The sequence below is a fragment of the Bos grunniens genome, chromosome 7 (genome assembly GCF_055505025.1).
Source record: "Bos grunniens cultivar Pamir isolate PY7600 chromosome 7, Bosgru_T2T1.0, whole genome shotgun sequence".
Taxonomy (NCBI): Eukaryota; Metazoa; Chordata; class Mammalia; order Artiodactyla; family Bovidae; genus Bos; species Bos grunniens.
In genome coordinates this window covers 31,021,874-31,048,885 of record NC_141171.1, presented here as the reverse complement: position 1 = coordinate 31,048,885, position 27,012 = coordinate 31,021,874, and the positions used below count along the sequence as shown (strand labels likewise).

Genomic DNA, 27,012 nt, shown 5'->3' with positions numbered 1-27,012 from the left:
GATTATTTATTTTATGCATAGTAGTTTGTACCTCTTTAATTCAAAGTAGACATTTTTAATACCTCAGAAATTCAAGAGGTATCTTATTGCTTCAAGTAAATAACATGTTATTACTGATATACTTTTTGAGGTATTAAAATGGCTTACTGTCTGTTGTTACTACTTTCTCAAACTTTGTATAATCTAAGAACCTCAGGTTAGAAATCACTGATCTAGTCGTGTTTCATTCACTGATCTAGTCCTGCCTGCCTTTTCTTGGTATCAGTTCTATAAACCAGCAGAACTGTGGTTATTATTTTGGCCACTGATTATAAATTTTACTTTTCTGGCTTTGCTTTTAACTTACTCAGTTATGACTGATTCCTGAACAATATGGATTTGAAATGCTCAGGTCCACTAATACGCATTTTTAAAAATTAATAAATACTACAGTACACCTTAATCGGAGGTTGATTGAATCCAAGAATGTGGAACCTCTAAAACAGAGGAGCCATGTATATGGAAGGCCCGGATATAAGTTATACTCAGAGTTTTGACTGTGTAGAGGGTTGGTGGCCCTAACCCCCATGTTGTTCAAGGGTCAACTGTGTTTCACTTTTGTGGAATGCTTCCCTCATTTTTTTCTCTAAATCCATTCAGATCTTTTCAGTTCAGTTTCATAAAATATTCCCTATTTTCCTCAGCCTAGCTTATTCTCTCCCATCTCAACTCAAATTATGGTTTGTTCTATAGTTCATATAGCAGGTAAATGTTTTGTTATGCTCTTTATATTGTTCTCTTGGCTGTTATTTGTCTTTTATTATTTAACATTCCACATGCTTGTGTCTTATTTTCCTGACTAGATTATAAACTCCCTGAGGGCAGGTATGGTACTTTACATCTTTTTGTGTTTCTTCATTGCATTTAGCACAATGTTACATAGCTTTTAGACACTCAGTTTATTGATTTGTTTTGTTTATAAATATATTTAGTTTTAGATTTTTCAAGTGAACAAGTACTTTAAATGCAAACCTAAACACCTATTTCTTTGTGTATATTTGTGTATTCAGCTAATATCCAGTAATCTTTAGCAGTTAATTGCTTTAGATTACTAACTTTGTGGACTTCCCATAACGGATTTTTAATCCCATTTGGGATAGTTCTGAGCAGCTTTCCACTATAAAGTTTGTGTTTGTGTATAAAAGAATCATAATGTTAGCCTGAATACAAGATTTTGGAAGGTAAGTTACCGCAAGTATTAGATATATTATAGATCCAAACACAAATGAGTGTGGAATTATTCACATCATTGCTTTCCTACTAGCTTTATACCACTAGAATAGATAACTATGTTGACTTACTGGAATTCTTCCTAAAATCAACAAAATCACTGTTGGTTTTAAAGTTTTAAATAAACCACTAAGGATGGATTCATAAATTATTTATAACAATTATTTTAAAATAATATTTTGATATTATGGGTTATATAAAAATGTTTCATAATTCATTGCCTGCTCTACTTGTTACCAGTATCCTCAACTAACTTGTTTAATTTATATCTAGAAGCTACAGAGGAAGTTTCTCTGGACAGTCCAGAAAGGGAACCTATACTCTCCTCAGAACCTTCTCCTGCAGTCACACCTGTGACCCCCACAACACTCATTGCTCCCAGAATTGAATCAAAGAGTATGTCTGCTCCTGTGATCTTTGATAGATCCAGGGATGAGGTATGGAAAAATGTTTATATTCTAAATTAATATGTAAATAATAACTTTTTTTTTGTTCCCCACCCAGTGTTTCTCTCCTGTCCGTCATGTGTAATCAAAGCCTTTTAGACATTTCCAAAAAGAACACTAAAGAGGTTGGGTGATTTGGTTTCTAAATTTATCCCCACACTTTTTAACCCAATAACTTGAGTACATCACTTTCCTTCTCAAGTCAGGCAGTTTGTCATTTGTGATCTTACCGTAATAGTCCCATGGACTTGGGCACCTGGCTGGCTACAGTTCATATGGTCGCAGAGTCGGACAGGACTGAGCGACTGACACTGTGTTGGCAGAGCAGGGGATGTGTTCTGAGTGGAGAGGAAGCATGAGGGCCTTCTAGGGTGTAATGATGGTGTTTTTTCTTGATCTCGGTTCTGGTTACAGAGATGTGTTTACTTTGTAAAAGTTATTGAGCTGTATACCTAGGATTTATATGCTTTATATATGTTACAGTTCAGATAAGGCTTACTTTTCAAAAATCTGTGCAGTAGGGCAACTTTGAAAAAAATTATCATTAGAAAAACATACTTTTCTGAAGTCTTAGAATATTAATGTTGCTTTTAAATTTTGAAAGATTGAACAGTTCCTGTGTTTTCTTCTTGAAAATAACAAACCTTTCCCTCAGAACTACTGTTAACAGGGATTGCTTACTTACAACGGCATAAGAAGTGCTTCTCTGTAGTCTCATAGGTTTATCATTTTTCCTGCTTCTTTCCTCAGTGAGCTTTGTAGTGCTTTTATTGGCTTCAAGAAGAACATGTGTTTACTAGGTAATTAGAGAGATCATGATGCTCAAGTTGCTTATCATAATTTCTGCAAGTATGTAGGATTCTACTGGCAAAAGTAATGGCTGCTTCCTGGTTTTTAAAGAGGAGAGATACAGCTTTGAAAATTAGTAATACTAAAAATAATTAAGGAATTATTTTCATAATCTGCATCTGAAGATTGAACAAAAATATTCCACAGTATTCCTCCAGAAGTTTTCTTTACATCTGAGGACTCAGAGGAACACAAGATTTTCTGTTGCTTCTCTCAATTATCCTTTTCCTATTGTCTTTTTGTGTGTGTGTATTTTTCACATAGACAGGAAATGTAAAAGGTTTCATTGATTTTCAGAAATGGAGTGCTGAGTGACTCTCAAATTGTTTGATGTGGCAGTGATCCTAATAAAAGATAGATGGTAAAAGTTATACTTATTACTGTTATGATGATAATACAAATTGGAATCTTTAATACCAAAAAAATTTTCCTAGATTGAAGAAGAAGCAAATGGAGATGTTTTTGATATAGAAATTGGTGTATCAGATCCAGAGAAAGTTGGTGAGTCAACATTTATTATATTTTGTACTTGCTACTTTTTGATAATTAACTTGGTTGTTAATGTGCTGTTTTTCCTAACTACATGCATTGTTACAATATTAAAATTGGTGCTTCTAATTTTTAAATTTGTGGCAGCTTGGTGGTTTGTATTGTCTCCCAATTCTCTCTTTATTGAGAAATAATTGACAAATAAAAATTGTGTGTATTTAGGATGTTATACACATCACAATTATCATAATGTGATAGCTTAATATTTTATGAAATGATTGCCACAATCAAGTTAATATATTACCTCACATAGTTACCTTGTGTGTTAAGCTTATGATTTTTAACAGCTTGGCTTTTCTTATAGGTGATGGCATGAATGCTTACATGGCTTATAGAGTAACGACAAAGGTAAGCCTTTTGCTCCTCTAAAAAAATACTGAGCCCTCACTGTGTAGTATGAGGATACTACAGTGATTAAAGTGTACGTGATCACTGTCTTTACAAGGTTATCATCCAGTAAAAGTTGCATGTAAATAGTCACAGTGAGTCGTGAGTGGTTTGGTAGAGAGAGAGTTCTGGGAGGCTATGCAGGAAGGGATCTAATCTAGGCAAAGTAGAAGTGTTGCGGGTGGGAGAGGGGGCAAAGGGATTTGCTTGTGTAAAAGCCAGAAATAAGAAAACATTGTGCTTTCTAGGACCTGCAGGAAGTAGTGCCAGATTAAATTGTTTGGCAGTAAGCCTGCCTTTATTATGAATAGCCACATTAGGAATTGTATGATGGAAAACCATTGAAGTTCAAACAAGAGTGTGGCACAATGAGATTTTTGTTCTAGAAAGCTCTCTCTGACTCAGTTTGGATTGGGAGGATAAAAGTGTCAGGGAACTTCCCTGGTGGAACACTGGTTAAGACTCTGTGCTTCCACTGCTGGGGAGTGTGTGAGTTCAGTCCCTGGTCAGGGAACTAAGATTCCACGTGCTGCACAGTGCGGCCAAGATAAAAAGAAAGGTCAGGATCTCTAGTTGAGGCAGTTTGAGGCAGTTGCAATTCTTAAAGAGATTGTAGACCTTCAAATCTTAAAGACAGGGGGTCTGCAGCAGTCCTACTGTGAGAAGTGATAGTTAATACTAAGGAATTGGTTTTGGGGATGAGTGAGAAAATGGTTTCTTGAGTTATATAGGAGCTGTGATCAGTAGAGCTTGGATGTAAGAAGTGAGGAAAGAGGGAAACCTGAGTCTTTGTCTAGAGGAACTCTGTGGTTGTTGGAATGATCTTGGAGAAAAGGCAATACAAAGAGAGGAACACAGTATGGAGTGAAATCTGTTAATTCATTAAACAGATACTTATTTATGTACCGTGGAGTCAGGCTGTCTTCCAAAAGCTAGAATAGTAAACAATACAGAGAAGTTCCCTTCACTTTTCCAGCAGGGGAAAATATGGTGAAATTGAGGTGGCAGTGCAATTTAAATGGAGGTTTTCCCTTGGACTATGTATCAGACTGAAGCCCAGTGGAGATCTAGGCTAGAGGTAAAGATCAGAGGTCAAGAATCATTAGCGTAAATACAGGTAGAGTCGGTGAGATGAGTTAAGTGTAGAATAAAGCAGGTGTTTTCTGTAAAAAAACAAACAAACCAGCAACAACTGTGATTTGGGGTTTTTTCAGTTGTTAGAAATCTTTGTTTCACAATAGTTAGCTATTTTTTTTTGCTATGTAGACCTCTGTGTGTGTGTATGCATATTCACAATTATGTATTACATTAATTTTTAAATAATTGTTCAGTATTCAAAATTTGAAATACCTCTTCTTCACTTGTAGACTTCTCTTTCCATGTTCAGCAAAAGTGAATTTTCAGTTAAAAGAAGATTTAGTGACTTTCTCGGTTTGCATAGCAAATTAGCAAGCAAGTATTTACATGTTGGTTATATTGTGCCACCAGCTCCAGAAAAGAGTATAGTAGGTAAGTATGAATCTTTAAAAATGGATTTTTGTTACTGGTACTAGTTCAATTTTAATTGTATGGATTTGTGTATTCCATAATCACTCACTATCATGACATATCAATGTCTTAAGAGATACTGAATTTAAATATTCTATTTGTGATAGTCATTTATCAACTGAAGAGTGTATAGCTAAAAATTTTATTTTCTAATACCTAAGGATTTTGATTTATACAATGTGATGATTGTAAATATTAAGTTGGAATTTAGCAAGATGGAAGCAATTAAAAACCCTTTTAGGGTTATTAGAACCTTATTACTGAGTAACATTTAGAGAATATTTAATATTATTAGCATATTAACATTTTTCTGAGGACTTGGAGATGTTCCATGCTCAGCTATACATTGTACAAAAAGATTTGATTTAGCCTTGCTCACAAAGGAGCTATTTAAACTCATCTTATTTTATTACATACCTCAATTTAATATTTAAAAACATTTCACTTTTACAGGTAATAAAGCCTTACTGAGTTAAGAATATGCAGAATATTACAAAAGAGGAAAACCTCTATTGTCCCACCATTAAAATTTTATAGTATTTTTTCCACTCTTTCTTTTCAGTCATAGATTTTTGGTGTTCTCTCAGGAGAAGTTGAGTGCACATCCTCCTTCTCCACCATTTGAACCAGTTTCCCAGTCATAGGTTTTTATTTAATCAATTTTTTATATATATAAGATTGTTATTCTGAAATATATTTGAAATAAGTTTTATTCTAAGTTACTGTTTTTTCCTCTTTAAACATTTGATTTGAAAAGCAGTTTTATCTGTATCTTTTATGATTTTGAAATCTTGATATATTCAAAAGCATTTTTATATTCTTCCTCATTTTTAAAATTCAAAGATCTAGTATAGTTCTTCAGCTTTTTGGTCTCAAGACCCCTTGTGTATTCAGATATATTGAAGGGCCTTTAAAGAGCTTTTGCTTTTGGAGCTATACCTCTTGATACTTACATGTGAGAATTTTTTAATTGTATTTATTAATTGACTCAAAAATAATAAACTCATAACCTGTTATTAACAAATAAGGTTTTTGTGAAAAATTATTTTTGTAAGGCAAAAAAATAATGATAAGAATGGCTTGGCTTTTTTGTTTTTTTACAGTTTTGCAAAATCTTTAATCTCTGACTTCATAGAAAATAGCTTTATTTTCACATCTGCTTCTGCACTCTATCTTTTGTAATACAACACATCATATAACTTTAGGAAAGCTCCACTGAGTTCTCATGAAAGAATGAAAGAAAAAATAACAAAAATAACAGCATGGTATATTATGAAGATAGGTTTTTGTACACATCCCCTGCCACTCCTCAGAAAGGTCTCAAAATGCTTCCAGATATTCTAACCATGCTTTGTGAACTGCTAGTCTAGTTAATAATTTTATTTCTCTAAACTGTTGCAGTGGTATCCTTCGGCCTCCCATTATCTGTGTAGTGAACTTGTTTCATTTATCATAAATTAATTATTAATATCCTTTTTTCTTTAGCTTTAAGTTGTACAACCATTTTTAATATATCAAAAGAGGAAAAACAAAATAATTTTTCTCATTTTGGTGACTAGATTCACTAGTCTTTAAACATTGAGCCAGGGGGAAAAAAAAATTAAAACTCAATTTTCATGCCAAGTTTACTGTGTTTCAAACTAATATTTTCCTCTAATAATCTTCAACCTTCCACCAATTATTAGATTAAAAGGATTGAAAAGATTGGAAGAATTTGAGGCAACCATACAAAATGCCTTTACTTATATCTTAAAAAAAGATATAAGTAAAGAGATTAGCAGGAAAAATAAATGTAGTTAAATAAAAGATAAAGTCAAGTTAGTTTCCTCTAAATGTGTGCATAAAGTTTGAGCAATTATTAAAGGTGGATAACAAGTTGTTCTGTGAAGTTCTTGGCAGAAAATCAAGTAGAGAAGTAGTCATTTTTAAAATTTCATGTTGTCCATCAGTTTTTAAAAATGAATACATTAACTAAGAAAAAATTTGCACATGACTTTATTTTTTAAATTCAGAGAGGTTCTGTGAAAGAGCTCATTATTTCAGCTGTTATAAAACCAGATATGATAAACAAACAAGAGCATGTTCTTAAAATCTGTGGCAGAGGAAATACTTAGCATATTCACAGATTACACTTATTTTTCTAGTACCAAAAGTAAAGACTTAATTATTGCTCATAAGAGATAAAAATATCAAGTGAGCTTAAACTCATGAATTTGAACTCCATTATGCATATTGCAATCAAACACATTTTAATTTACCAGGAGTATAATATATATCAAGTAAAATAAGGATTCCAAACTGGAAAGCTACAGACATAGCTCAACTTCTGCTTTAGCTGTACTCTTTTATGGTTTACATTAAAAGTACTTGCCCAGTATATATATTAATCTGTTAAACATAGGATACTAGTTATAATTTTTGACACTTTTTTGTCAAGTTCAAATATATTTTAAATTATTCAGAAAGTCAAAGTGTTAATTACTCAGTTGCGTCTGACTCTGTGACCCCATGAGCTGTGTAGCCTGCCAGACTCCTCTGTCTGTGGAATTCTCCAGACAAGAATACTGGCATGGGTAGCCATTCCCTTCTCCAGGGGACCTTCCCAACCTAGGGATTGAACCTGGGTCTCCTGCATTGCAGGTAGATTCTTTACCATCTCTGAGCCACCAGGGAAGCCAAATTATGCAGAAATTATTTTAGAAGAATGTTTCTCAGTAGTAGAAAATCATGAATCTCATTCAATTTTTTCAAAGGCATGACCAAGGTCAAGGTGGGTAAAGAAGATTCATCATCCACAGAATTTGTAGAAAAACGGAGAGCAGCTCTTGAAAGGTAATTCTGATCAGCTATGTTTATTACTCTTATGTTTTTACTTCAGTAATATAAGTCTGATTCCACTAAGTGGCACAAGTATATTATTAAGTATGAAAATTCTGAAGTACCGCTCGACTACTCTTAAGAGTGCTATAAGCTTTTTTAAAGAAAATTGGTTCATTAAAAAATATGGTACTGTATCCTTGTTCCATTTCTATTCTCATAACAAAGTGATACTTGTTTTCATCTACATTAATTTTTCTTTTGAATAGTTAGTGATATTGAAATATTATTAAACGCAATGAAAAATTAGGTTTATGCTCCCTCCTTCAATTCTTTATAGTTGATTGTGACTTGAGAGTACAAAAGGGTTAGTCAGTGCTTGAACTGACTGTATAGTTAAATAAAGGCTGATAGATATATATGTTGTACCTTCTTTTATACTTCTTGACCTGACACATTTCCTATAGCTTTGAAGACGTGTTCATTGTGGCCAACTCAAAGAGAAATGGATGGGAGGAATCTACTCCCAGAATCTTAACATTTCTTCCTTTCTATGCTGAAAATGTGAGAAAACAAGTTCAAAACTATCTTAAAGTTCACCTTATAGTTGGTAATTACCTAGATTTAAAGTACTTGCTACTTTCATAGGTTTTTTTTGTTTTTAATTGTAATCAAATTTGCTTATTTGTTTTATTTTCTCTCTTGGCTTAAAATTAGTGGTTAGAGTAGATAAGGACAGTTTTTAGGAAATAGCATATTATATCTACAGGATATAAATTAGTTTTTAAAACTCTTTTTGAGACAACATATTTCTGGATTTTAGTAATAAATTATTTCAGTTTTAAAAAAATGCCACAGTAAAGTCAGGTTTGAACAATTCATAATAAGAAAAGCTAGTGTGCAACTTAAAATCTTATGTTAGAGAAGACTTAAAAGATGAGATTGTGTCTGTGAGACTAGCAGTCACTCTGGAAAAAGATTTAAATTGCATCAATAGAAGTTTAATTTAGGCATTAGAATTGATTCTGTGGTGAAAGAAGTCATAGACTGAGTATGTTTAAGAATAAAGACAGATAATGTACTGCCTTGATTTCACTTAGTTCTTCCTGAAAGTATAACCATGACCTTTTGAGAAGCCTTTCCAGTCCTGTTTTTCTGTGAGTAAATTTGAAATATTTTGGATGACATCTTTGATAAGAAACTTAATGAAGATTTATTGTACCAAGGACATATTTGGTTCTCCACTCACCTTTTCTTTTAACTTGAATGCATTGCATAGTACTTAAACCGTACCTTCATTCACTATGTAACACTGAGGAGAGTTTTACAGAAGTATTGAAGCTTGACCTAGTATATTTGTGAAGGTAGTTTCTTGACTAGTAAATATTACTTGTTAAATACTATCAGTACCTTAGTAGAATTTGCAGTAGTGATAAAGCGTATTATGAGTTCATTCTACATTAGAAAAGATAACTAAAGAAAATACAGGTGTAAAGGTACAGAAGCAGAGGAACTGGAATGATTTTTATTGTGAGTTTTCTGTGGCATTTCTTAAAATTTAAATATTTAGGCATTTCTATGGGATACATGACCTAGTTGGATCTGGCAGGTCAAGGATGTATTTCTTCATATATGGTCTAGTAGTCATTTACATAGTTATTTATTCATTGAACTTTGAGAATCCAGATGACTGTCTTGAGCAAAAGGATTAATATCTGGTATTAAAATATGAGAAGAGAAAGGGAGTGGTTAAGAACCCAAACATTCCTCCTGTGCCACACTCGGTAAGCAGAAACTACATCTTCTAAGTATCCTAAAGATAGCTCACTTGATTTTCTTATGAGCGCTTCATGTGTTACCTTACGAGCATATTGAGTTTGTTTTATAGTAAGGATGCTGCTGCTACTGCTGCTAAGTCGCTTCAGTCGTGTCTGACTCTTTGTGACCCCAGAGACAGCAGCCCACCAGGCTCCACCATCCCTGGGATTCTCTGCTACACTTCTGTAAATGTAAACTGAGAAATGTAAAGTAGCATGAAGTACTGTATAGGGTTTTAGAATCCTTTCTCTGTTGAAACCTGCACTCCATTATGCACTGCACACTATCTGTGAGGTCTTGGACCAGTTATTTAACCTAAATTCATTGTTCCTTTTCTCTAAAAATGTAAGTGTATCATAATAAGTACCTGCAAACCCAGCTGGCAAAGCCTCAACAGTTAGTGTAGATTGATTAACCCACTCATGTCAGAAGGTTTGGAGGTAGGCAGATGTTTAATGTTATCAAGTTCATCAGGAAATCCTGTTGTTTCCTTTTGATATCTGGACAACAGATTTTTCTTCCGTTCACTACCAGTTGAAACGTTGGAATTAACTCCAGTAGACTCCACGTTGATCTCCCTGTTTCCACCCTCGTACCTCTATTCTTTTTTTAATATAACCGCCAGTGTCATCTGGTGGTTATGCATCATCCCCACTCATACACGCATCTAATTTCACTCAGTAAAAGCCATAATCCTTATAATGATCTATAAAATCTTCCATGACATGCACTGCTAACTCTGTTACGTACTTGATATCATATCTTCCTTGATCACTTTGCTCTAGGCCACACTCACCTTTTTGCTGCTCCTCATAGATCCCAGGCATTTTCTCACCTGGGTTTTCACTCCCCTACCCTCTGTGGCACTGCCTATAAAGCTTTTGCTCCTGGGGTATCCGCATGGCTAATTCCATTACCTGTTTAAAATTCAGGCATTCAGGTATCACCTTTTCTGACCTATTCTATTTAAATTGCCATCAACCGCTGATCCCATTGGGCTTCCGTAGTAAGCTCAGTTGGTAAAGAATCCGCCTGCAATGCAGGAGACCCCAGTTTGATTCCTGGGTGGGGAAGATCCCCTGGAGAAGGGATAGGCTACCCACTCCAGTATTCTGGCCTGGAGAATTCCATGGACTGTATAGTCTATGGGGTTGCAAAGAGTCGGACACGACTGAGCAACTTTCACTTTCACCAATCCCATTTACTTGTCCTTTCTCTACTTGTCCTTTCATTTCTCCACAGCATTTGCCATCTTATCTCATACATTATTTTTATGATTTGTTGTCTGTCTTTTTCTAATATAAGCTTCAGTAGGAAAGGAATCTTGTTCTCTTTTGTTCATTGATACATTCTGAGTACTCAGAACAGTAACTGATGTGTAGTAAATGCTCAAGATATGTTTGTTGAATATCATCAGATATTCATCATCATCAAATGAATGTCATCAGAGACACAGGTTCTTTTTGCCTTCTTGGTCTCTCTTTGTTAGCACATATCTTTGAGTCTAAAGCAAGAGAAATATCTTTAACTCTGTTTCTCTCAAGCATTTTGTATAACCTGCTTTATTTTGTGTTGGTAAGTAAGTAGAAATTTGAAAGCGACCCCATGGACTATAGCCCTCCAGGCTTCTCTGTCCATGGAATTCTCCAGGCAAGAATGCTGGAGTGGGGTGCCAAGGGATCTCCCAGATCCAGGCATCAAACCCAGGTCTCCTGTATTGCAGGCAGATTCTTTACCATCTCAGCCACCAGGGAAGCAGTTGAAAGCCCTTAGTGATTGTAAATATACTGATAACCTTTCCTTAGCACAAATCTTAACTAACTGCTGACCACTTCTTGCAGAGTCTGATACTTACTTTTCATCAGTTCCTAGCGTCTTTCATTTATGTCTTCTTTCAGTGTTTGTTCTTCCCCCCAATACCTCTTTGCATTGTATTTTCAGTGTATTCTTCCTACATTTGTTTTTGTTCTTTATCTTTCTTCTACGTATCTATAACCTTCTCTGACCTTAATTCTGAATTGGTGTATAGTTACAAATAATCAATTAAAAATCCGTTTTATGTTTCTTTTCTTAATTTTAACATTATGTAAGTTTAATACTTTTTTAAAGTGGTTGATTACCTTTATTTTCATGTAACTCTTAAGAAAGTTTTATTGTCTTTTTCTAGAACGTAGAAAAAGGCAGTATTGTCTTTTTATTGTCTTTTTTTATTGTCTTTTTCAACGTTGATTCCTCAAAATGCTAGTATGTTTTAAGGTGAAAAAAAGAAATTTACTGTCAGTTGAGGTTTATTAATGTAAGCTTTAACAAAGTTAAACCAGATCTTTTTCCTGCAGTACTTCTCACAGCATTTAATATGCTGCTATTCACTATGAATCTTAAAGGAATATGTATGTAATATATTTCAAACTTTCTTGGTTATAGAAACACTCTTTTTCTTGGAATATTGCATGAGACTAGTGTTCTCACTTAATAGAACTCACTCAAAAATTCTCACTAGAACTCACTTTAAAAAGTTATTTTAGAATATAAGTAGTATTAGCTATTTCCATTTATGTTTGAAGTACTGCAGTTTTTCTTAAAGGTTGTGTACTTCCTTGCTTGTTCATTTTATGAATGTCTTAAGTGCTTGCTGTTTATCTGCTGTTGTGTGCACTCAGATGAACAACTTATGCAAACTGCTCTTAAACAGTACACAGTCCTGCTGCTGCTGCTGCTAAGTCGCTTCAGTTGTGTCCGACTCTGTGCGACCCCATAGACGGCAGCCCGCTAGGCTTCCCCATTCCTGGGATTCTCCAGGCAAGAACACTGGAGTGGGCTGCCGTTTCCTTCTCCAATGCATGAAAGTGAAAAGTGAAAGTGAAGTTGCTCAGTCGTGCCCGACTCTTAGCAACCCCATGGACTGCAGCCCACCAGGCTCCTCCGTCCATGGGATTTTCCAGGGAAGAGTACTGGACTTAATAACTCAGCTAGAGTAGTACTGGACAACTTCAGTGTTAAAACTGTTTAAGTAAAATTCCAGTGGAAAAATATCAGCATTTCTCAAACTTACAGGATTAGTGTTCCTGCTGTACTTTTTTTTAGTTTCATAAACTAAGCAGCAAATAAATAATTTTTAAAACCACAGTGTAGATTGTACTGTACATATCTATTAAATACCACTTCTATTATAATGACCTCTTACATGAGCTGATGACTTAAAATGAAGTTTAATATGGTAAATATTTTATTTAAATATATAAAAATATTTTTATGGTATATATATATATGGTGAAAATATATATGGTAAATATTTTATTTAAATATATAAAAATATATAAATGTTAACGTTTGAGCTTTTTTTTTTCCCAGAAACTCTTAGGCATATTCTATAATCTGTTCTGTATAAATAGAATAAAGGCATATTAATTATTATATGTTGGGCAAAACTAATACAATGTTGTAAAGTTTAAAAATAAAATAAAATTAAAAAAAATAATAGAAACATTACTGCATGTAATTATTAATCTGGGGAAAGAGCAATTTTTAAAAAATGGGATTAGATAAGTAGCAGTGATTGAAATAGTGGAATTTTTTTTCTTATGAAAGAAGGATTGGTAATGTATTGTGACTGTCAGGGTTTGACCTTTTCTCGTAAAGAAAAATTACTAAAGTAAGCTGATAGTGATTTAAGTAGTGATTTTTCTCTTTACTTTTTATTTTATGTGATGTTGTATAAGGAAAACATCAAAAATAGCAAAACCTTGGAAATAGAAATGTTGAAAAAAATTTAGTCCTTGTCAAATGAGGATCAAAACTGATTTGATAATTTAAATCTACTGCCAAGGGGGAAAAAATTGGTAGGCTGTTCTCCATTTTGGTAATGATGACAATTAAAAAAAATAGTTTGGACTAATTAGTAATATATATATTACTAGAATATAGATAATAATGACTGGGGACATACTGACGTGCTAAAAGATAGAGTTGTTTCACAAACTTACATATGTACCCTAACTCTAATATTTTGCAGTGAGAAGTTTGGTAAGTAATTTAACCTCTCTCCATTCCTACCCCTACCCCCCTACTGTGCCTCTTTTTACATAATTATGAATTTTTCTTTTTATGTAATTATGAATTTTCAAAAGATGAATGCAAAGCTTATTAATATTAAATTACTGTAAAATTCTACATAATCAGAGTGAAAGCAAACTGATAGGAAGCAAACAGAAGGCATCTTTTTTAATTTTTAAATATTCTTTTGTTGAAATAAGATTTAAAATAAGATGCTACTGATAAATAAAGGAGCATTTTATTCTTAAATCTAGGTATCTTCAAAGAACAGTAAAGCATCCAACTTTACTACAGGATCCTGATTTAAGGCAGTTCTTAGAAAGTTCGGAGGTACTATTTCTGCTTTAAATTTTTATATGTAAATGTTCTCATTTATGATTATCAGTATAGTAATTTATATAAGTATAGGTATAAGTATAATTATATGTGTTCAGTAAACAGCTGCATTAATAAATGGAATAAAACAATATGTTGTGTTTTGTTTTTTTGCTTAGTGCTTTAATTAGCTTTAATTAACTAAATTCATAGTAGAATATCTTCATATCAATAATTGTAGGATGATTATTCCCTTTCTTGAAATATATTAAAACCAGATTTAAAAGAACAACTTACAAATAGTCTAATTCTGAATACCCTAAGTCATTGCTTAGGCATTAAATAAGTTTATTCAGACCTCATTTTAAAGATAGTTGAATGTGGGTTTGTATATCTACATTCTAATAGTCTTATTAAGGTTTTGAAAGGGAAATGTGTGATTTGAAAGAACTTTAATTATAAACATGCTGATCTTTATATTTGGCACATTTTATCCTCTAATTGTTACCGTATGAGACTTTTTTTTTAATCTACTTGAACTCCAGAGTTGTTAAAAAAAAAAAAATTCCAAATCTCACAGCCCTGACTAAGCATAAGGAGATTTTTCTCAAGACTTTCTCCTTTTTTCCTTTTAAACAGTTTATATCTGCTAGCAAACAGGTGGCCAGTGTTAAAGTGCTTGGCAATTTCTTAATATATTTTGACAAACAGAGTGTTGTTCTATCTAAATGTAAACGTGCAGAAGAAAAACAAATGGAAAGTCTATTTTTTAAGTTTTCCTTTGAGAATGTACAAGTAGTGTATTTGAGAAATTAGATCTCACTATTGAAATGTATGAGAGTGAAGAAAATACAACCTCCTTTTTTTCTTTTTTTTTTTTTCGGGGGTGTTATGTGGGGGCAGTCCCTTTTGTGGCCAGTTAAGCCTCTAGGCTTTTAACCGGTTTGTTTGCCCTTATTTGTCATTCAATTCCAGCTGCCTAGAGCAGTTAATACACAGGCTCTGAGTGGAGCAGGAATATTGAGGATGGTGAACAAGGCTGCCGACGCTGTCAACAAAATGACAATCAAGATGAATGAATCGGATGCAGTAAGAGCTGATTTTTCGACTTGAATAATGAGATGAATTAATGAGCCCAACAATTGCATTTTAAAGCTGTACAAGTAGAAAATAGGATATTAATTTGCTTATTGAGTGTAGTTCCCAGCACATCAGTTGACCACCATGGTTATACATGGTTAATTCGTTGCTTTAAAACAAGGAATGTAGCTTGCTATTGGTAACCTAATTTACACTGGTTTGTTGTGGCTAAATTAGCTCCATTTTTCATTTTTCTCTTAGTGGTTTGAAGAAAAGCAGCAGCAATTTGAAAATCTGGATCAGCAACTTAGGAAACTTCATGCCAGTGTGGAAGCCTTGGTCTGTCATAGAAAAGGTTTGTTTGTCTTGTTATTTATATGTTTAACACTGTAAGTTAATTCAGATATTTTATTTTATTAAAAATGATTAAAGTTGTGAAATGAATAGTTTTAAGAGGATGTTTTCTGTTTCAACTTTGTTACTTAATATTTTTTCTTGTATTTTAATCTTCTAGTTTAGGAGAAAAATCTTAGTTTTGTATATTTTGAATTTTAGATTAAAACTGCTTGATAATTAACTCTTTGTTAAGCATATACTGAATGAATGAAGATGTCTTATTGGTAACTCTTAATAATTAAAGAATGAAATTCAAAAATTGATACTTGAAATTTGTCTTTAAAATGTAGTTTTGTGCCTATATTTCCTAAAGAACTGTGAAGCATTTGCTTCATTTTTCAACCACAGTATTTAAAAACCCAGAAAGGGGAGTATTTAAAATTCATTAAAAATTTGAGTTCTAATTTTTTATTCCATTGTGAGGTGTTTTTGGTTTTATTTTTAAAGAATACATGACTTCTAGAATTACCTTTCTGAAACACTTAGTAAGTAATTATCTTTCTAGAACACGTTCTAAACCACTTAGTAAATAATTTATTACTTGTAAGTGCCATTATCAGTAATACATTGCAAAAAAAAGTAATTACAAAAATCTACTAATATATTTCTCACTGAAAGTGGTTTATAACAGTTTTTCCTATTTATATTCTCTCTTAGGGAACATTTTATGGTTCTTTAAGAGAACTTTATGAAATGCAGAGCAACAGAGCAAATCCAGGCAAAGTAATCGTTAGTTCTTGACATCTGTTTTTCTGTTTGATGTGTTTAAAATGATCACATTCAAAAATTCTTAATATTTCACTAAGCTTTGGTGTTGCACACAAAGGAAAAAAGAATAAGATTTATGTGAATTATATATACAGTTTTGCCTTGTTTTCTTCCTGTGTGCTAAATAATAATCTCATAAAAATTGTTATTTTCAATGATAAATACATGTTTAAAGGCCAGATAATGTAATACAAATCAATTGTGAGTGTTCCCAGTGCTTTTCATATAAAAATATTTATTTTTTGTCTTTTTTAGGACTAGACAGAGAAGCACTTAGGAGGAGAATGGGAAGGGAGATTATTATATCAAATTTTTAAACATAGTTTATACCCTAGGCGTATAGGCAGTGTACTTCTAAATTTTCAGTAGAGCTCTGAACAGTTGACGTTTATATGCCCAAGGCATTTTAATGACTGTTTTTATTATTTTTAAATATTTTTCTTATTTTTTAATTGGAGCATATTGCTTTACAGTGTTATTTTAAAATATTTGAGCAGCTTGTAAATAGATAAAATTTAAAGAGAATGTAAAATATCAATGCAATATTTAAGAACTTCACTAGTGAACACTAAAAATGAATGCTTTTCTATTTCAGAACTTTCAGCCAACACAGCTGCCTTTGCTAAAAGTGCTGCCATGTTAGGTAATTCTGAAGATCATACTGCTCTATCTAGAGCTTTGTCTCAGCTTGCAGAGGTTGAGGAGAAGATAGACCAGTTACATCAAGAACAAGCTTTTGCTGACTTTTACATGTTTTCAGAACTACTTAGTGACTACATTCGTCTTATTGCTGCAGTGAAAGTAAGCCTTATTTTGTAATCTTCCTTGAATTTTTCATACTTCACTGTTTTGCTTATAAGAAGAATATGGTTTCCTATTAGGCATGCATTTAAGTATGTAAATTACATACTATACTAGTATGTATAAAATGATTTCAAGATGATTATTCATAACTTAATATTCTCTTCCCCATGACTTAATACCATAGACAGAATTGATTTTTTTTTTAAGGGATCTAAAGATGCCAAATACGGTAAAACCAATACATACATACTTACATATTTACATATAGAAGTTTGCAACTAACTGATAGCATTAGTTTACTCTTTCTAGTATGAGCTGACACTACCACTGGACTCTGTTCTCATTAGTAAAGTTATAATAAATCAGACGAAACCAGAACTGACTGACTGTTGCATGAATACATTTAACGGTGACTTTAGCGTGAATTTAGATGATAAGAAAACATTTGGTGTGGTCATCACGTATTTATAGATGACATGGGACTAGATTAGATAAAGAACTGTGTTTTCAAGTTGTAATGGTTGAGGATGAGCAGTCTTAAGTTTCTGAATAATTGAGAAAGTAAACCTATTAACTAATAAAAATTAGTCTTTTACAGATATCTCTAATATTCAGATAATTGAACTGTTATTTTGTCTGTTACATGTTTTGGAATATACTTTTTAAGATCTTATGGTGTCTTTGAAGTATTGTTATGAACATTAGTTTATGGAATAAGGGGAACTGGAAGTTTACTTTGAATTCAAACATCTAGAAAGTTAATGCAACCTTGTTCCTTGCTTTCTTACACAAAATTTTTTCAGCTTAAGTCTGATCAAATTGATATTCATCTGTAATCAGAACACTGATGCATCTTTTAGATGATTCCGTTCTCAGGCTAGTGACAGTTTATTGCTGGAGGGTTCTTAGCACTTTATAGAGGCTCCTTAGGTTTAGGCTAAATTATCAATTTTGTTTGTATTTACTCTTAGATGTCACTCTTTATCCTGGTGGTTAATTTTTCTCTTCAGCTATTTAAAGATGTTAATATAGATAGTTAGAGTATTCAGTTCAGTTCAGTCACTCAGTCGTGTCTAACTCTTTGCGACCCCATGAATCTCAGCACGCCAGGCCTCCCTGTCTATCACCAACTCCCGGAGTTCACTCAGACTCACGTCCATCGAGTCAGTGATGCCATCCAGCCATCTCATCCTCTGTCGTCCCCTTCTCCTCCTGCCCCCAATCCCTCCCAGCATCAGAGTCTTTTCCAGTGAGTCAACTCTTCCCCTCAGGTGGCCAAAGTACTGGAGTTTCAGCTTTAGCATCATTCCTTCCAAAGAAATCCCAGGGCTGATCTCCTTCAGAATGGACTGGTTGGATCTCCTTGCAGTCCAAGGGACTCTCAAGAGTCTTCTCCAACACCACAGTTCAAAAGTATCAATTCTTTGGCACTCAGCCTTCTTCACAGTCCAACTCTCATATCCGTACATGACCACTGGAAAAACCATAGCCTTGACTAGATGGACCTTTGTTGGCAAAGTAATGTCTCTGCTTTTCAATGTGCTAGGTTGGTCATAACTTTCCTTCCAAGGAGTAAGCATCTTTTAATTTCATGGCTGCAGTCACCATCTGCTGTGATTTTGGAGCCCAAAAACATAAAGTCTGACACTGTTTCCACAGTTTCCCCATCTATTTCCCATGAAGTGATGGGACTGGATGCCATGATCTTATACTTCATTTTAAACAGGCAACTAGTGATACACCGAAGTCCAGTTTATAGATAATGGTTCCTGTTTCTCTGCCACCTGCTCTCACCTCATTCCAGAACTCCCACTAGCATGAGAGCTGTTGTTAAAAAGAATAACACCTCCAGAAAAAACCTCTGGGTTCAAAAAGGGACACTTGGCACTGTGTGAGACATGCTGAGAAGAGCTAACCTGGGAGAAGACTCCCTCTCAGTGTTAATCTTCCTGTGTGATGGATGCTCATCCTTCAAAAACAGCTTTTCTCATACTGCCTCTACCTTCTTATTGTATTTTTGCATCTCATGAAGTTACAGTTATATTCACATCCTAGAATGTTTCCTACAGAACACTGACACTGAAAAATGTACCACGGTCAACTAAGTCTTTGAGATAATGTTTGTGATATCCCTGTCCTTGTCCAGTTAATGTCCTTGCACATATATGGAACACCCTTTGGGAAATACTAAATCAGTATGGTCTGTGGTCAAGTTATACGTTAAGATGCATTAAGCTGTTTCAGATTGATTTTCTACTGAAACCTAGCCCAACTCAATTTCATAAAGGAATTGAGAAATTATAAATGACATTTATATGACATTTTTATGGTCTTTATTTTTTGTTTTTAAATTTAAACTGTTTGTATTTGAATAAGTAATACATGCATAGAATAATTCTAGCAGCCCTAAAAGGTAAATTTCTTTTCTACCCAAGACCTCTAATCTCTCTTCCCTCAGTCAGATACTGTGAGGTGTCTTTACAGAATTAGCCATGCATGTGTATGAAACTAATTTTCTTTTTTTTCCTTCTTTCTATCTCTTTTTCTTAACCACCTTTTTCTCTCCATTCATCTCTTCCTTCTTCAAAAAGGAGCATACTATATGCACAGTTCTTTGCCTGCTTTTTTACCCACTCCATTTCTAAGAGATCTGTTTATCAGTTTATGTAAAGATATGTTGTAATCTTTTAAATGGTTAATCATATTCCATCATTTATCATATAGATAGACCTTGAATTATTTGATCAGTCTAATATTAAATATTAAGTATTTTGATAATAACTCTTTGGGCATAAAATCCCTAGAAGTAGAATTACTTGACCAGTGGATATATGAATTTTAAATACCCATGAACACTGCCATGTTACTCTCTGAAGAGGTATAAGTTTTAATTTCTTTAGTTATTGTGAATGTAAGCATTTTGACAAACGGTAAACCTTTTGTATTTCTTTTTTCTATGAACTGTTTATGTCCTTTGCCCAGTTTTCTTTAATTTTTTTGTCTTACTGATTTCTAATAGCTGTTTAATACTATTTAGCCCTTTGTTCTATCCATATGGAGAGTATTTTTCAAAATGATGGTAATTTTGAAGCTAAAGTACTTTGAGAACTAGCTTCAAGTGAGGGTGCTGAGAACAGGAGAAATTGGGGTCTTAAAGAAAAAGATAAAAGTTCACCTGCTCAAAATACTCCCCAGTTCTGGCCTTTAAGCCAGAAAATTTCTGTTTTCCTCTTTTGTACAGCCTCTGACATCTGGGACTCCACATTTTGGGTAGTACTGTTAACTGACATGTATTAAATGGTAAACTCGTTACATACATTTTCATGTGTTGGCCTCCTATGAACCTCTAGAGTAGGGTCAGGAATTGAGGGAGTAGTTTTCAGTGTTTTCAGCACTAGAATTCTTTATAAGGAATTCTTGCTCTGAAAGTAAATGTATAAAATATATAAAATGTAATTTTTAAAAAAAATCAATAGATGGATTCCCCAAGAAGTTTAGCATCTTCATTGTCTGTCTGTATAATCAGCATTCTTTCAGGACTCCAGGAATCTGGGCCACATACTTTCAGATTCACTGAAGTAGAATATGGTATTAATTAAATTACAATGGGAAAAAATTAAAATTACAGCCTCAAATTTCCTGGTTGGCTAGGAAAACTGCTCTACAACTGCAACCTTATCTAATTTAGACTAGCTTGCATACAGATAGGTACCACAAAATCGCCAGGGGTATGGAGTCTAAAGTGAATCACCAGTCTAAATGTTTCCCTCTTACAGATGAAACTGTTTATACCAGAGTGGATTAGTATCTTGCCATGCAAAGGCTTACATTACATTATAATTTGATTTTTTTTAATTGAAGGATAATTGCTTTACAGAATTTTGTTGGTTTCTGTCAAACCTCAATAATAATTTGATTTTTAAGATCACATTTTTAGAAGATTAAGTGTGGTTCTGATTTTCTCTTTATATTCTAGTGTTACAAGGGTAGAAAGACAAATGAAGAAAAAGTTAATTTTTATGGAGTTAAGATTAATTTTTTTTTTCTAACGTAACCAGACTTTTATCATTTTGCCTTTAAAATTGTTCCTGTATCTGTACCACAATAAACATGTGATGGTTCTGGAATATTATGAAATAAACTGGGCAGAGACCAAATTAGTTTCAGGTAGTATGTCACTGAAAAGGCCCGTTGATACATGTTAAGAACTTAAGCAAATATTAAAATTAAAGGGCATTTTAGTTCGTTTCTGCCCTGTATTGGTAAATATTTTAAATAATAAATTTAGTTATTGAACAGAGGAATTTATAAATAAAGAGCTGATATGGCTCTGTCCATTTAAAGGGAAACTAGGCCTAAAAATCTTAAATTACTTTTAAAATTTGTGTATATGGTAAGGCACAGGGATTGCTTCTTTTAAAGGATAGTGACTTTGGGAATGTATTTGTGTTAGATTTGTTACTTTTGTGATTTTGGCCCACTTTAATTTGGCTGAAGCAAAATTAATTCATAATGAGAAATGTTTTAAGGCTAATATGGTCTTTTAAACAGGAAAAGCAAAGAGTCACTAGGACTCACTACTGAGAGAAGAGAAATGATATGAGATGACAAATCTAATAAAACGGATTTCAATGCCTATAGATAAGAGTGTTTTTAACTTAATTGTCTGCTGCTAAGTCGCTTCAGTCGTGTCTGACTCTGTGCGACCCCACTTGTCTAGTATGTCTCTTGTCCTGGTTAATTAAAATGTGTATTGTCTTTAAGAACTATCTGTTGACTTGGAATTTTTAATATTATTGCCCACATTTTTATAATACACAAATACAGAACTAGTATTTTTCTGAATACAGTCCAATTATTTTTTCCCTACTAAATTATTATTATGTGCACTTCTAGTAGATATCTAGTTAATCAACTACATTTATGTGTGTATGTTACTTATATGTAAGCTGTAATAGTATCTTCTAATTATTAAACATCTGGTAGGTTAAGTCACTGTGCATGCTATATACTTTTTTCATTTTATTTCCAGTGCATAAATCTAGATCTCATTTTCCTCTTTTATATTTGAGAGAACTGTGGATTATAGAAATTAAATGAATTTACCCAAAGTCAAGTGACTTTGGGTAATTTACCCAATTTTTTGGGTATTTTGGGAATTTACTCAAAGTTTTAAGCGACAAAACTAGTGTTCGAATCCAAATTTCATTTTTTCCAAAGCCTACATTTTGAAAATACACAATCTAGGTGCTTTCTTCTTCATCAAGTTCTTATAAGAACATTTATTAATTTACTGTTTCTTGATCCAGAACACTTTACTTGGAATAAATGAAGATAACTGTTTCACCTATTAATGTTTGATTCATTTATTCAATTAATAAATACTAAAAAAATATGAATATATTCTCAACATCAAGTTAGAAAAGGGATTACTGTTGTATTCCATCCTGTCCATCAGCTTTTTGTTTTTTGTTTTTTTTAAAGAATTCTCTAATTACTGTCTTCTAGTAACTTGTTCTTGCTCTGCCAAACCCCTTGAAAGAAGTCATGGAGTTGGTTGGATTTTTCTGTTCTTTTTTTTTTTTTTTTTTGTCTATTTCTTCATTAGGTTCTGCATACTAGATATGTACATCCATTTGCCCTTTTCATCTTGTATAAGACTCTCTCTCTTTTCCCCATTCCCCATTTTGTTATACCTTTAAATTGTTTGGCTTTTCTTTTATTTGCTATTGATAATGTCTTCCACCACATTTTTACTTTGCTTTGTTATCTTACAGCTTTTCCAATTTCCTATTTTCAATTTTCTGACATATTTCCAAAACTTAAATCTGCTTTTGATATTTTAGTAGGAAAACTTTCAATTGTAGATATGGATACCAGCATTTTCCTATTAAAAAGTCTTTCTTCAAATCATAAAACTCTGTTAGAAACCTTGTTATAGGCCAGATTTTAAACCCTAAAGGCTAGTGAAATGGATTTTGTATATTTCATCCAGTTATGGGTGGGTTTTTATTTTTATGTAAATGAGTATGGAAATCTACTTCTTTTGATATTAGCATGTTTATTTTCAGTATCTTAGTATAAAGAATAGCATATAAATACTCGGTTTTATTGTTTTCAGTATGTAGCACTTCTGGTATTTTGAAAGAATTTCAGTGTTAGCTCCCAGTTAATAATTATTATGTCATTCACTTATAGGGTGTATTTGACCATCGAGTGAAATGCTGGCAGAAATGGGAAGATGCCCAAATTACTTTGCTCAAAAAACGTGAAACTGAAGCAAAAATGATGGTTGCTAACAAACCAGATAAAATACAGCAAGCTAAAAATGAAATAAGAGAGGTGATTAATACAAAATGCTTTTACTTATCTCTTTTACCCAAGTTTTCCATTAAGTCATTCATATATGCATAATTTTTCATGAATTTTTTTCTGAACCATTCAACACTTAGCAGTTTTTTCATAATTTGTAAACTGTTTTAGAATTACTTTAACATTTTGATCATCGTAAAAATCTCCAGCAGCCTTTGTTACTTTCACATAATTATGGAATGGATAAAGAAGCATACAAGGAAAACATTTAAATTAACCTTTCTTTTGAGATAATTTGATTTCAGATAATTACTTATATATTATCCCCCATATATATGTATTATATATGGTATTTTAGTAAATTTGTATAAGTTTATTATAATTTATACACTTCTTTTGCCATGCTTCAATAAGGAAATTGAAGAGGTAGGACAACCTTTATATTACTTAAAGTAAATGTACCTGCTCTTTGAAGAGTATGTACCAGTGTTTCGGTTACATAGTGGGAAAATATCATTCCATTGCTTAAATCTTGATTTATTTTATTTTTAGCTGTTCCATTGGTCACTAATCACAACTTTCATTGTTTCTGTAGTGAGTTTAATGTTTACTAATAGCTCTTCAATAGACCATAATTGCATTTTTTTTTTTAATCTGGACATTACACCATTACAAAAATGTTTTCTAAATGTATGTCATATAATTTTTCTAATTATTTCCATGGGCATATAAATTGTGAACATGTTTTCTTGAAATTAGGCAAATATTATTGATATATTTTGAAATAATTTAAAGTTGTATAAAGAAATGAGAGGATTATACTCTTAGCATTGCTGAATTATTTGATAGTGAACTTTATATTCAAAATCTTTTCATCTAAATTAAGATGTGGGGATTATAATTCATTAAGCACTATAATATCCTGATCTTGAGTATATCTGATAGTAAAATATTAATGGAAATTAAGCTGATAATGCACTTCCAGTACTGGAAAGTTAGATACAAGTTTGAGTGATGCCAAACTGGGTCTTGCCAGTGGTGAGCTTTCAGGATTTTTAGGCATAAATTAAATGAGTGGTCATAACAGCTAGTTCTAATGATTCTTCCCAGGCAAGAGTTAAAAATCTTATCTTTTGTTTTTGTCAGTGGGAGGCAAAAGTACAACAAGGAGAAAGAGATTTTGAACAGATCTCTAAAACAATTCGAAAAGAAGTGGGAAGATTTGAGGCAAGTATAATAATTTTACACTTTTCTTAACAACGGGGTCACATTTTGCTGTGATACTGTGGTAAAATCAAATTTAGTTTTGTACTAATGGAGCTTTTTTCCCCATTTATTATATTTCAACAGAAAGAACGAGTGAAAGATTTTAAAACTGTTATTATCAAGTACTTAGAATCATTAGTACAAACACAACAACAGGTAAGGTAATTTTTTTTTTTTTATAACTTACAGACTTCTAGAACTTGTTTTTGATATACTTTTTTATTTTAAAGATGATAACCAATGAAATGAGCTTTTAAACTTGAGAAGCAATAAATGGAGTAGAAAAAAACAAAGCTAGCAAAGGGAAAATAAAATGGTACAGTAAAAGTAACTGGAAATCCTCAAGTCCTTCTTGGGGCTCCCCTGGTAGCTCAGGTGGTAAACAGTCTGCAATGCAGGAGATGCAGGTTCGATTCTGAGTCGGGAAGATCCCCTGGAGAAGGAAATGGCAATCCACTCCAGTATTGTTGCCTGGAGAATCCCATGGACAGACCATGGGGTCACAGAGAGTGGGCCATGACTGAGCAACTTAACACTCACTTTGAAGTTCTTTTTGCCTCTACTCCTAACCCCTAGGAGAGAGAGAGGTTTCTCAATTTTAGACTTTAGAGAAACATGCTGTACTATTTTTCCTTTTTTCTCTGTCTTCCCAGTTTTATTTCTCTATTGATTGCAGATGTTTAAATATATTCTTATAGTAAGTTCTCTTTCATACTAGCTAGAACTTAAACTAAAAACTAAGTTTTGAAGGTTTTTTAAAGAATATTGTTTTTGCTTTAGTTTGGGTTTCATGTTGATTGTATACCACAAGTGGCATTTGTCTCCTTAAATAGAGAAAACCATGGGTTTTCGTTATAGTAAAGAAAAGTCTGTAACAAGATAATAGAGATTTTTTTCCCCTGTGTACTTTAATGTAACTTTGAGTAGTATGTCAAATTATTTAATATCTTGAACAGAAGGATTTCTTCCCCCAGTTCTTTTAAAACTATATAATAAAATTTTAAATTAGGTGATAACATTGTATCTTCAATTTTTTTTATATATTTTAAGTACTTAGTTCATAAAATCAGATTTTTTAAATGGAAAAATTAGTTTATATAAGCTTGTCTTTAAAAGAATTGTTTTAAACTTAATGTTACTTTTTATGTCAATCTGTACTATTTTCTGGACTATCCAGAAAAGACCGACAGCTAATTCTTTCCAGTGTCTTTTTCGCTTTCTTGCTTGGATGTTTTCTTTTCTTCCTTCTTTATCACTCTTTTTGGCTGGCAATAACATAAAATGTGAATATTCTCTGAATTAGGAGATGTTATCACTTTATATTGGAAAAGCTCATTGCAGTTTTATTATTTAAGGTAATCTTATATAGTTTACACTAGCAAAACTTTTTATATATACAGTTTTGCATAAATTAATCGTAACTTTTTAGGTATTTTTTAAATTGTGTTTTTTATTACAGAAATTCAAATTAGCCATGAATAGTTAATATTTTTAAGTAATTTATAAACTAATTATATTGACAAGCTGTATAAGGGAATTTAGATGGTCCCTTTAAGAATCAGACTTTAGTAAATGTTATTTATTATTAGCTAGATTTTTTTAATGCTTCATGAAATATATATATGACAGATTATAAGAATATGTTTTATTATCATCCACAGCTGATAAAATACTGGGAGGCATTCCTACCTGAGGCCAAAGCCATTGCCTAGCAAGAAGATTATTCCTGTTAAGAAGATCTTGGATGCTTGTTCCAGTTATGCAGAATTCCATAGTGAAATCATTAAAAACCATCTAAATAAACCACTATATATTTTATGAATTACATGTGGTTTTTTATAAATATATATTCTGACATTTTATTACAAGCTGCATGTCCTGACCGTCTTTGAATTAAGTGGACTGTGGCATGACATTCTGCAATACTTTGCTGAATTGAACACTATTGTGTCTTAAATACTTGCACTAAAAAGTGCACTGCGAGGCCAGAAAATTTTACAATATTTTTTCTTTACAGTATGTTCTGTAGTGTGTTCACCCTCTTTATGAAGTGAATTATCAATGCATTGATTAATGTTCACTTATACATTCCTGTACAGAAATTATGATTTTGTGATTACAGTAATAAAATTATATTCCTTGTGAAGTATTAGTAACAAATTATTTGGGTATGTAAACATATTAGAAGTCTTTTGAAAGCATTTTAATACAAAGAAACTTTTTCTTTTAGATGTTATTTAGGTGATGCTATGATCATTAATTTTTTAATTGACCAAAAAAGCTGAACTCTTTGATTACTAAGTCACTAAATGAAGGTTAATTAAGTTTTGTTTTT

At 32.6% G+C, this 27,012-nt stretch overlaps 1 protein-coding gene across 2 annotated transcripts in view; it reads left to right on the top strand.

The window, feature by feature from the left end:
• The window catches only part of SNX2 (sorting nexin 2), a 62,507-nt gene that overhangs the window by 31,907 nt on the left and 3,588 nt on the right, over positions 1 to 27,012 (top strand). The window contains exons 3-15 of one of the 2 annotated variants that reach the window (XM_086410669.1): positions 1,543 to 1,706; positions 2,999 to 3,065; positions 3,418 to 3,461; positions 4,868 to 5,009; positions 7,802 to 7,880; positions 13,991 to 14,066; positions 15,027 to 15,140; positions 15,393 to 15,486; positions 16,891 to 17,096; positions 23,298 to 23,441; positions 24,558 to 24,638; positions 24,762 to 24,833; positions 26,339 to 26,433. In XM_086410669.1, coding sequence (XP_086266795.1) covers positions 1,543 to 1,706; positions 2,999 to 3,065; positions 3,418 to 3,461; positions 4,868 to 5,009; positions 7,802 to 7,880; positions 13,991 to 14,066; positions 15,027 to 15,140; positions 15,393 to 15,486; positions 16,891 to 17,096; positions 23,298 to 23,441; positions 24,558 to 24,638; positions 24,762 to 24,833; positions 26,339 to 26,389 — 1,334 coding nt within the window. In that variant the 3' untranslated portion in view covers positions 26,390 to 26,433. Of the gene's footprint in view, positions 1 to 1,542; positions 1,707 to 2,998; positions 3,066 to 3,417; positions 3,462 to 4,867; positions 5,010 to 7,801; positions 7,881 to 13,990; positions 14,067 to 15,026; positions 15,141 to 15,392; positions 15,487 to 16,890; positions 17,097 to 23,297; positions 23,442 to 24,557; positions 24,639 to 24,761; positions 24,834 to 26,338; positions 26,824 to 27,012 lie in introns of those variants that run through there. The other variant, XM_086410668.1, reaches the window with a different exon arrangement.